Here is a 12,369-nt window from a genome sequence, read left to right as displayed (position 1 = left end):
CAACAGGTGTCAGTACAACCCAACAGGTGCCAGTACAATCAATAGGTGATACACAATCCAACAGGTGCCAATTTAATCCAATAGGTGCCAGTACAACCAACAGGTGCCAGTACAACCCAACAGGTGCCAGTACAACCCAACAGGTGACAGTACAATCCAATAGTGTAATACAACCCAGGTGTTAACAACGCAACGGTGTGATACAATCAATAAATGCCAGTACAACCTTGCTGTACAACCCAACAGGTGCAGCACAACCCAACAATCCCAACCCAACAGGTGCCAACAACCAACACAATGCTAACCAATAGTGCAATTACAGCCAACAGGTCCCAACACACCTCAGTGTCGTACAACCCAACAGTGCCAGTACAATCCACAAAGGTCTAGCCCAACAGGTGCAACAGCCCAACAGGTGCTAGTACAATCAATAAAGTGTAGTACAACCCAGGTGCAGTACTAACCAATAGGTGCCAGTACAACCCAACAGGTCCCAACACAACCCAACGGTGACAATACAACCCAACAGGTGCCAGTACAACCAAGTGCCAACCAACAGGTGCCAGTACAACCTAACAGGCGCCAGACAACAACAGGTGCCAGTACAGCAACAGATGCCAGTACAGCCCAACAGGTGCCTTATTAACGGTACAGTACAACCCAACAGGTGCTTAATTAATATGTACCATTACAGCCCAACAGTTCTCAGTACAACCCAACAGGTGCCATTACAACCCAACAGGTGCCAATACAACCAACAGATGCCAGTACCAACCCAACGAATTGAGTACAACCCAACAGGTGTAGTTACAGCCCAACGGGTGCCGATATTACATCATGTGCCATTACAACCCAACAGATGCTGTACAACCACAGTGCCAGTACAACCCCAACAGGTGCCATTACAGCAACAGGTGCCAATACAACCCAACAGGTGCCATTGTGCCAGTACAACCCAACAGGTGCAGTACAACCCAACAGGTGCCAATACAACCCAACAGGTGCCATTACAGCCAACAGGTGTAGTACAACCCAACAGTGTGATACAACCCAGGTGCCAGTACAACCCAACAGTGCCAGTACAACCCAACAGGTGCAAGTACAACCCAACAGATGCCAGTACAACCCAACAGGTGCCAATACAGCCCAACAGGTGCAATACCCAACCCAACAGGTGCCAGTACAACCCAACAGGTGCCATACAACCCAGCAGGTGCCAGTACAACCCAACGGGTGCCAGTACAACAACAGGTGTAATACCCAACAGGTGCCAGTACAGCCAACAGGTGCCAATACACATCAGGTGCCAGTACAACCCAACAGGTTGCCAGTACAACCCAGCAGGTGTAATACAGCCCAACAGTTGCACCAGACAGGAAATACTGTTAACGAGACACTGCCCCCCCTCAGGGCAGGTATTCCTTCAGCCTCAAGAACGCTGGTTCACGACGCATAATGGTTCTTCACTCAGACATATAGCAGTCAGAGCCAAAAACTAACAAAATTGATGGTTATTAAAGTACTGAAAATGTAATGAGGTCTGCATACGAATATTAACTTGTGTTTATGAAAGTGTTTAATGTCTATTTCTGTTTGTGTATTACTTTCTTCAGTTACCCCATAAATTTGTTTAAGTTATAGAAGCTGTCGCCAACACATCCACCCCTAAGTTAACAAGCTGTGGCCCAATCTCAAAGAATAGTCTGCAAAGACCCGGACAACTCGCCAACTGCACTGGCTAACCATTCCGGAACACTATCCGCAAATCGATTATCAGGTCCCAATTACTGCTGGGTAGACAGAGACAAATGGCGTAAAAAACTTATAGTTTCACCTGCGAGAATCGAGGCAGGTCCTCGCTTCCGCTTTGACTGTGAGCTTAGAATTATAGGAAGTAGTTGTTGCATGACCGGCTCCAATAGCGACACGTGAGCGTATTACACCCAACACTACCATTACCGTGCCTGGTCACCTGCCCAAACCGTCACACTATGGCTAATATGGACACACGGTTGAGGAACACCTTCTACCACTCTACTGTACTCTGCCGGCATTCCACTCCACATCCTCAGCTCCTATAAGTAATGTTCTTCTTCTAATGGTATTTTATGTACAATCCTGTTTCTATATGACACCAAATAATTTGTAGTTAATTTGGTTATTCTGTCATATATGAACAGGATATAAAAAGTCAAGCGTACTACATGACGGTGTTGATGATGCACTGAACCTATACTTCCTTATATCTCTTCTCCATTTCTTCCTTCACCCTTCCTTCTCCTTGTCCACGTTCTTTTTACAGGAAGACTCTCTTTATCTTCCAATTACTGTAGACATTTTCCCAATTTTCCGGATGCCTCCCTCGGCAGCTCTCATGACCCGTCACTCCCACCTCCTGCCTGCCCTTGAGTCTAGTCTTTGTTCTCCCCCGATGCAGTCACCCCAACACGGGACAATCGCCCTCCACCCCCTAACACTCACCGTGGAACACCATCTGCCAGTCAGGATCCAAGTCCTCGTAAATATTCAAAGACAACTTTCTTATCTTAGAATATAAAGCGGCGTATATGTAAATGGAACAAAATATGGGATGAGTCAGAGTTCATTGTCTTCACACGGTGAGGTCAGTTCCCCTCCTGCTGAGTGAACAGTACCATAGCTGGAGGATGGATTGAGGTTTGGACCCAACAATAGGAATGTCTTGTCTAGCGGAATTAAACTCAACCTGACAGGTAAACTGGACTATACTGGCAGTTGAATAGTTCTTTCTCTGCCTCATAAAATAGACTATTTGAGAATAAAACTACGGACATCAGTAAGGGAAATCGGTTTTCCATCAACTACGAACATAAGGTCATGTCTTGGGAAAAAGTAAAGATTTAACGGAGAAAAGTTCACTCTATACCAAGAGCCGTCCCTAAACATGGAGCATTGAACCTTTACTATCAGGGTACAAGGTCTTATTTAACAGAAAAAACGAATAATATGGCGAAAAAAGGCCGATTTATGTGGTCGAGATCAGAATTCTAAGCAAAGGCGAATATGTTTCTACATTACGCGAGAATAGTGATCTACCTACCATAGAGAAGTTTTCGTTATTAAAGAACAAAACCCGCCAGAAAAAGAACCTCTAATACCTGAAGCGCAGCAGCGGAGGTAAGTCACCTACACTCTAGGTAAGTGACGTCATCCTTACCACAAGCAAGCATCTGTTGGCTCAGCTGAACCTCATCAAGCATCCATATTTGTCCGGACGACCAGTTGGTAACACTTTCATCTGAGGAAGTAAAACAAAGTCTCAAAACACACACACACACACACACACGCACGCACACACACACACACACACACACACACACAGCAACTGAGACTGAGTAACAGCAGCAACTGTAGGTCAGGGCGTTGGTGGAGGTGGAAGTGAGGGTGAGAAGCAGGTCAGCAAGGTTATGTACCTGCACGCCACCTGCGGTACCAGGCAAAGAATGAAACAAGCTGCAATTTGCGACCGAGAATCTGTAGCTTCACCTGCCCTACACCTGGTGGCTACTTAATACAGACGTGCTTTTTTTGTGGGGTTTCAATTCGATGTCTTTTGCCTTTACTAAATTATATTAATTCCTAACGCCTCACATTGCTTTTATCTGGGTTTTATCTATACTATTTGACCTGAACGAATAATGTGGTGTGGTAACGTGCAGGAGAACATTATATTAATTCCTGTTTCATCTTACAATTCCTCTCACAGTTCATTTGGCCACGTGATCCCTCAGTCATTCTCTCTACTTTTGTCTTCCATGTAACAAGATATTTCCACAGTGACAGTTTCCGTGCGATCTACAACACCAACTTCTGACCTATGAGAAGCCACACTCCCACACTCTACACACACACTGCCTATATCCTCAACATAGTACACACAATCACTCCTTCACCTCCGAACTAAACACAACGCGTCACATATCAATCCGTTTATGCTGTACTAAAACGCTTATCTGTGAGACTAATAACCACACACTGTACAAGACCCACGATCGTTTGTTCACCTGTAGTATGATCTCTTGAGTTGACACCACCTGACCAGACAAAATCAATTAGTAGCTTATCCCGCGTGGTTTGCTCCATCGTCCTCTCACCCTCGTGCAGTCATTAGCTTTCCTTTCTAATCTACCTTGAGTAACCTACGATGATTTAAACTGCACAGCACAGCACGTGGGTGACATCCACCGTCCACACCCTCTGTTTACTCAGTCTAATCCTGAACAAACGAATAAAAACAAGACAAACAAACATACACAGAGCCAAGGCAGCGTCCCTACACAGAGCCAAGCAGCGTCCTACACACCGAGCCAAGGCGTCCTACAGAGCAAGGCAGCGTCCTACACAGAGCCAAGGCAGCGTCCTACACAGAGCCAAGGCAGCGTCCTACACAGAGCCAAGGCAGCGTCCTACACAGAGCCAAGGCAGCGTCCCTACACAGAGCCAAGGCAGCGTCCCTACACAGAACCCAGCCGCGTCCCTACACAGAAGCCAAGGCAGCGTCCCTACACAGAGCCAAGGCAGCGTCCCTACCAGAGCCAAGGCAGCGTCCTACACAGAAACCAGGCAGCGTCCTACACAAGCCAAGGCAGCGTCCCTACAGAGCCAAGGCAGCGTCTACACAGAGCCAAAGGCAGCGTCCCACGACCCAAGGCAGCGTCCCTTCACAGAGCAAGGCAGCGTCCCTACACAAACCGAGCAGCGTCCCTACACAGAGCAGGCAGCGTCCTGAAACCAAGGCAGCGTCCTACACAGAGCAAGGCAGCGTCTACACAGACCAAGGCAGCGTCCTTCACAGAACCAAAGCAGCGTCCTACAGAGCAAGGCAGCGTCCTACACAGAGCCAAGGCAGCGTCCCTACACAGAGCCAAGGCAGCGTCCTACTGAAGCCAAGCAGCGTCCTACACAGAGCAGGCAGCGTCCTACAAGCCAAGGCAGCGTCCTACACAGAACCAGGCAGTCCTTCACAGAGCCAAGGCGCGTCCCTGAAACCAAGGCGCGTCCCTACACGAGCAAGGCAGCGTCCTAAGAAACCAAGGCAGCGTCCTACACAGAGCCAAGGCAGCGTCTACACAGAGCCAAGGCAGCGTCCCTACACAGAGCCAAGGCAGCGTCTACACAAGCCAAGGCAGCGTCCTTCACAGAACCAAGGCAGCGTCCTACACAGAAACCAGGCAGCGTCCTACACAGAGCCAAGGTAGCGTCCCTACACAGAGCCAAGGCAGCGTCCTACAGAGCGAGCAGCGTCCTACACAGAAGCCAAAGGCAGCGTCCTACACAGAGCCAAGGCAGCGTCCCTACAAACAGAGCGTCCCTACACAGAGCCAAGGCAGCGTCCCCAGTAGATTTCATTTACCTCCCACTGTCCTCTAATCACTACCTCAATACCTGATACAGTTACTACACAATAACAAATAAACGCCACCAGTCCACCACCACCAAACTCTACCACAAAAACTAGTCCATAACAGCCGACAGCAGGAGTGTTTTTTATTCCTCCTCACAACGTTAAACAGTTTCATATATGTCCTTCAAACAGGGCTCAGGGCACATTGGTGACGTGTGAAACTCTGTGTGATAGAAGAATTGAGGTAGTTTGATAAGAGATATCAGTGAATGGTAGACGGAGGAGAAGACGACAAATGATATGATAAATAATCATCTAGTAGTGAAGGGTTAAATCATCTAGTAAGTGAAGGGTTAAATCATCTAGTAGTGAAGGGGTTAAATCATCTAGTAGTGAAGGGTTAAATCATCTAGTAGTGAAGGGTTAAATCATCTAGTACTGGAGGGTTAAATCATCTAGTAGTGAAGGGTTAAATCATCTAGTAGTGAAAGGGTTAAATCATCTAGTAGAAGGGTTAATATCTATTAGTGAAGGGTTAAATCATCTAGTAGTGAAGGGTTAAATCATCTATCACTGAAGGGGTTAAATCATCTAGTACTGAAGGGGTTAAATCATCTAGTAGTGGGGGTTAAATCATCTAGTAGTGAAGGGTTAAATCATCTAGTAGTGAAGGGGTTAAATCATCTAGTAATGAAGGGGTTAAATCATCTAGCACTGAGGGTTAAATCATCTAGTACTGAAGGGTTAAATCATCTAGTACTGAAGGGTTAAATCATCTAGTAGTGAAGGGTTAAATCATCTAGTACTGAAGGGTTAATCATCTAGTACTGAAGGGTTAAATCATCTAGTAGTGAAGGGTTTAATCTAGTACTGAAGAGGTTAAATCATCTAGTAGTGAAGGGTTAAATCATCCTAGTACTGGAGGTTAAATCATCTAGTAGTGAAGGGTTAAATCATCTAGTACTGAAGGGTTAAATCATCTAGTAGTGAAGGGTTAAATCATCTAGTAGTGAAGGGGTTAAATCATCTAGTACTGAAGGGTTAAATCATCTAGTACTGAAGAGGTTAAATCATCTAGCACTGAAGGGTTAAATCATCTAGTACTGAAGGGTTAAATCATCTAGTAGTTAAAGGGGTTAAATCATCTAGCACTGAAGGGGTTAAATCATCTAGTACTGAAGGGGTTAAATCATCTAGCACTGAAGGGTTAAATCATCTAGTAGTGGTGGTTAAATCATCTAGTACTGAAGAGGTTAAATCATCTAGTAGTGAAGGTTAAATCATCTAGTACTGAAGGGTTAAATCATCTAGTACTGAAGAGGTTAAATCATCTAGTACTGAAGGGAAATCATCTAGTACTGAAGGTTAATCATCTAGTAGTGGAGGTTAAATCATCTAGCACTGAAGGGTTAAATCATCTAGTACTGAAGGGTTAAATCATCTAGTAGTGAAGGGTTAAATCATCTAGTACTGAAGAGGTTAAATCATCTAGCACTGAAGGGTTAAATCATCTAGTAGAAGGGTTAAATCATCTAGTAGTGTTAAATCATCTAGTACTGAAGAGGTTAAATCATCTAGTAGTGAAGGGTTAAATCATCTAGTAGTGAAGGGTTAAATCATCTAGCACTGAAGGGCAAATCATCTAGTAGTGAAGGGTTAAATCATCTAGTAGTGAAAAGGGTTAAATCATCTAGTAGTGAAGGGGTTAAATCATCTAGTAGTGAAGGGTTAAATCATCTAGTACTGAAGAGGTTAAATCATCTAGCACTGAAGGGTTAAATCTCTAGTAGTGAAGGGTTAAATCATCTAGTACTGGAGGGTTAAATCATCTAGTAGTGAAGGGTTAAACATCTAGTACTGAAGGGTTAAATCATCTAGTAGTGAAGGGTTAAATCATCTAGTACTGAAGGGTTAATAAACAACACAGTACAGTATCGCCCAACCTTCCATTATTCCCCAATACCAGTCCTGAGTTAACTAACCCGTTGACGACTCTTCACTGTCATTATGTGCATTTTATTTACGACCGTGGCAGACCATACCACAGGTATAGACTGTCAACATCACCACCCGACGTTACCAAACCACATCCTGCTTACCCCAAATACTTCCAAGGACACACAATCGCCTGCTTCCTCTAATAGTGACACTTAAATTATTATTGTATCGTTAACTTTTAACGAACACACACACACTAAAAAACCTACTTGAAAATCGAGAAAGTAAAATATTAGTTTTAAAAGTATAAGGAATACGTAAATTGACATCTTATTTTTATTTGCAGACATAAAACAACTAAGTACATATACACCTGAATATACAGTATAGAAATAATAAACACATAAATTTTTTATACCATCTCTTCTGAAATGACAACTTTGTATGTTACGTACGGTCGTTTGAACAGATACTGTACACATACCAAAAATATTAATAATAACAAAAAACAACTTATATCCCATTCAACTTAAAATATAATTAAAGGAATAAACCACAAAGTATACTCTGCCATGTTTAAACAACGCATGGTCTCGATAATTCCACACAGAAATTCTACACCTGCCTCTGTGCGCGGCTCTACCTGTGTCAGGATTATCCGCGCCATTACAGCCATAACCGGTGTATCCCACCATCCCACAGGAGAAAGAATCTGGATACTAATGACGTCATAAACGATCCACTTTCATGTAGTGATGATCTGAGCTTGCGGGATGAAGGTGGAGGGGCAGGCAACATAACGCTACTAACCTTGTTATAGCGTCATATTATAGGTAATACAAATATAGCCCCCTATGAATGTACTTTCAATAAAAACCTATATAGTTATTTTTATATTATACGTACTCACTGCCCTCCTCAGTCATATACGGGTTATTGCATGCTTGACAAGCCTCTCAGAGGTCAGCTCATCAGCCTCTAAAATTGATGATTCTTGAGGCGCCGCCTAACGAAGACACAGACATTCTAAGAGCTCTCATTCTCCCCCGACGAGAACTCAGTTACAGTTCTGTCACTGATACAAACTTGTACTTCCTTTACTCACCAAATAAAGTAAAAAAAAACCAGTTGTGTTTCAACAACTTTGACTACTGTACAGTGTCCTCAAGTGAATAAGTGACCTATTTACAAATAGCCATAACTACTAAGTGCTACGATCTGACTATAACAGCCTAACCTAGCACTAACCCAGTGCTAACCAAACTTAACCAACCTATCACCCAGGGCAGCACTAGGTGTTCAATTATCTGGTAAAATAAGCTGTCCGGGGACAATCTTCAGGTGATCAAGACTGTCAACCACGACTTCATTCTGGCAGCCAAACCTGTATACAATAAATTAGAAAAATAATTACAGACGTTCTTACAATACATCTCAGACAGATAAAACACACACCCACCACATCACTGAGCAGGACACACAACCCCGGCAACACTACTCTCAACACAGGGACCTTGATACAACCTTTTTCTCAAGTGGACAGACAGACACAGGTGGAAGGATATCACCTGGAGAGGGGTGGGGGAAGTGAGATGGGTGGGGGAAAGAGTGGGGGGTGGGGGGATGAAGTGGGGGTGTGGGGATGGAGACGAAGTGTGGGGAGTGGGAGTGAAGGAAAGTGGGGAAGGAGAGGAGGAAGTGAATGGACAGGGAGTGTACAATAAATGATATGCAAGCCAAGTGTAACAGGTCAGTGGACAACCACCGCTACAGGGCCACTCAGTGAAGAGTTGGACGACTAACTGCGTGATGAGGCAAAATGATTAAGTGGCCAACACATGGAAACAGTAGCTCGTGGCCACACAGCTGAAACAACAGAACTACTGCCTCCAGATGAAAATTCGGTTAATGGCCACACACGTGAATTGTTATGGCCACGCGCAGTACTGACCACATACATAGACCAATAGTCAGTACCACTCGGTTTGAAAGATTAACTGTTGGCCTGGCACAAATATTGTACAGAGAGCGAATAATGCAGGTAGTGGCCTGTGCATGAGCAGGTGGTGGCCATACGCAGTGATGCAGGTAGTGGCCACAGACATGAGCCAGTGCAGGTGGTGGCCACAGACATGAAGCAGTGCAGGTGGCGGCCACCAGATGGCAGTGCAGGTGGTGGCCACAGACGCAGGCAGTGCAGGTAGTGGCCTGAAGACATGAGCAGTGCAGGTGGTGGTCTGAACGCCGACAGTGCAGGTGGTGGCCACTGACATGCAGGCAGTGCGGAAGTGAAATGGCACAGGCCAGGCAGGTATGGGTGGTAGCACAGATATGAGCGGTGCAGGTAGTGAGCCACAGGATGCAGAGCAGTTGAGTGGTAATGCAGAATGAGCAGTGCAGGTAGTGGCACAGACATGAGCAGTGCAGGTAGTGGCCACAGACATGAGCATAGAGAAAAGGCACAGACATGAGCAGTGCAGGTAGTGGCCACAGACATGAGCAGAAACAGTGAGCAGGTGTGAACTAAGAGTAAGGGGCTACAGATATGAAAGAGCAGGCAGACATGAGCAGGTAGAAATGCATGCAGGCAGTGCAGGTAGTGGGGTACAGGCGAAAGGTGACAGACATGAGTAGTGGTGAAAAGGCAGACATATGGCAGAAATGCAGATAGGAGAAAGTGGTACACAGACATGGCAGTAGAAAATGTGATAAGTAGGGCCACAGACATGAGCAGTGGACACAGACATGAGCAGCAGTGCTACAGACATGACAGTGCAGTGGTCACAGACATGAGCAGCAGGTAGTGGGTACAGACATGAGCAGCAGTGCACAGACAGAGCAGATACATGAAGTGCAGGCAGGGCACATATGCAGTGCAGGTAGTGGCCACAGACATGAGCAGCTGCAGGTAGTGGTCAACAAACATGAGCAGTGCAGGTAGTAAGCCAGACATGAGCAGTGCAGGTAGACCACAAGACATGACAGTGCAGGTAGTGGCCACAGACAATGAGCAGCAGGTAGTGGCCACAGAGTTTAACGGTGCAGGTAATGGCCAGAAGTAAACAGTACAGGTATGTGCTACAGACCATAATAATATGAGGTGGCGTTGGTACTACCCGTGATCAAAATGACCCCGACCAACCCACAAAGATAATTACCAGAGCGCCCTTCCAGGCCACCCTCTCAGGACACAGTTCCACACCTTTTAAGATACACTGGGAGTAACTGTACTGTATATCTCACATGGGTACAGTGACTGTTTTAGAAGCATAAAGTTCGATTTATAGCATGAAGTCCACAAAGACCTGAGAGGATTTAACCAACAGTATTTAAAGAGTTGGTCATCATTTTATCGCCGTAGCTGTTCATTTGATAAATATTTAAATTATCATTAAAACTATAAAACAGTATGTTGAAATCCTACTATTCGCAGCAATGGTCCACAAAAGTAGGAGCGTAGGAAGCATGTGTGTGTGTGTGTGTATTACTACACCAAAGGTAGGAAACACAGCCAACATACAGAAAAGTATACCAAAAAAACCTAAAATAAAGAATAATAAATTTAACTCAAACATTCAACTTTGACAAATGTCAAAAAAGTACTGTAACTTACATAATTCACGACATAACATCATTTCATCTTATCATCACCACCAGCTAAACAATAAGTTATACATTAATCATAAAAATCTTCGAGTCAACACCACACACAAGATATTTGGTATATACAGAAAGAGTTTAATGACCGAGGAAGTATCTCCAAACACATTATTCATCCCTCCTGGTATATTGTAAGTAAGAAATGCAATCAAAGTGAAACACACACAGGATGTATTGGGCAAGAACGGAGGTCGTGACAACAACTGGATGATAGACGCAACACTAACTCCACTGCATTAGAACGCCTCCCCACTCTTCACTACACCCTCCTCACCTCACCTGTCTCCACCCAACAGAAGAAAAACCGATAGTGCTTTAAACATCAATCAATATTAACACATTTCACCATCATCTCCATCAACTAAATTAGGCATCCACATTCACCATCAACAACCGTGACATCATCAACAGGAGGCGGTGAGAGTGATGGGATTGTGTGTCCCCAGTTCTCACCACCATCACATCAGACTGCAATACCCGCCCACACCTTCACATAAAACCTAAAATAGACACGTCGATAACAAAGGAAGTTACATAAAGAGCTCCACTGTACAATCCACCATGAAACAAAGTCGTGATGAGGCGACAAGTTCCTGTATTCAAAATCCCTAATGACTTTGGCACACGTCTCATCATTTTGCAATTTCGGTATATATTCAAATTAATTAATATTTAAATCGACAGGACAGGTTGAAGGTTAGAAAGCAAGAAGTGCAGATGACGACACTACATTAATCATTCACAACATAAAGGCACAGACGAGCAACAATCATGATTAACCTTGTTTTTATGATACACCTGATCATGTCCTGGGTTCGTTAATAACCCGAGCGATGGGTCAGCCCACACACACATGGGCGAAACTAGACCCCTGAATTCATGGGCGTCGGATAAAACTAAAAAACATTTCAACAGCCAATGCCCTGAACTCCAAGTAGTCTTGACCCGCCAGGAAGGAGGAAAGGCCAGCACCACTACAGGCAGTGTCAACAGCGGCTTGTTGACAGAGGGAGCCTCAATACATCATATTAGTAGTCAAATACCCCATCATAAATACCGATTACTATAACATGCCTTGCAACAACAACAAACACACACTCCAAAATGAATGAAGACTATCAATGGCGTCTCGATTGTTCTTGTCTGACCAATCCGTACCACAAACAACAAAGATACATCCACTGATTCCTGTTAACTTTACTTCCAGGTGGTGGATGTTGCATTTGTTCTTCACTAATACCGAACACCTGAGTTCACCAGACAAAGAACACAGAACCCCCCCCAGCACCTCCTTGTGCTATTCCTGGGCCAGGTCTGGTGATGGCAACAACGCCCAAAAGCCACACCGTCACCACCACCTAATACACCTTACGTAAATTGGTTCTTCA

The 12,369-nt window shown here is 44.7% G+C and overlaps 1 protein-coding gene across 1 annotated transcript; it reads left to right on the top strand.

Annotated features, from left to right (window-relative positions):
- Positions 1-4,296: 4,296 nt before the first annotated feature.
- On the top strand, positions 4,297-5,237 carry LOC121878033 (uncharacterized protein DKFZp434B061-like; the record flags this gene model as incomplete). The annotated part of the gene is made up of 1 exon (XM_042383992.1): positions 4,297-5,237. A coding segment is annotated over one exon (941 nt), but the record flags the coding sequence as incomplete, so codon positions are not given.
- Positions 5,238-12,369: the final 7,132 nt, after the last annotated feature.

The sequence above is a fragment of the Homarus americanus genome, unplaced genomic scaffold (genome assembly GCF_018991925.1).
Source record: "Homarus americanus isolate GMGI-L3 unplaced genomic scaffold, GMGI_Hamer_2.0 scaffold4544, whole genome shotgun sequence".
Classification (NCBI taxonomy): Eukaryota; Metazoa; Arthropoda; class Malacostraca; order Decapoda; family Nephropidae; genus Homarus; species Homarus americanus.
Note: the sequence above shows the minus strand (reverse complement) of the source record. Positions and strands in the feature narration are given on the sequence as shown.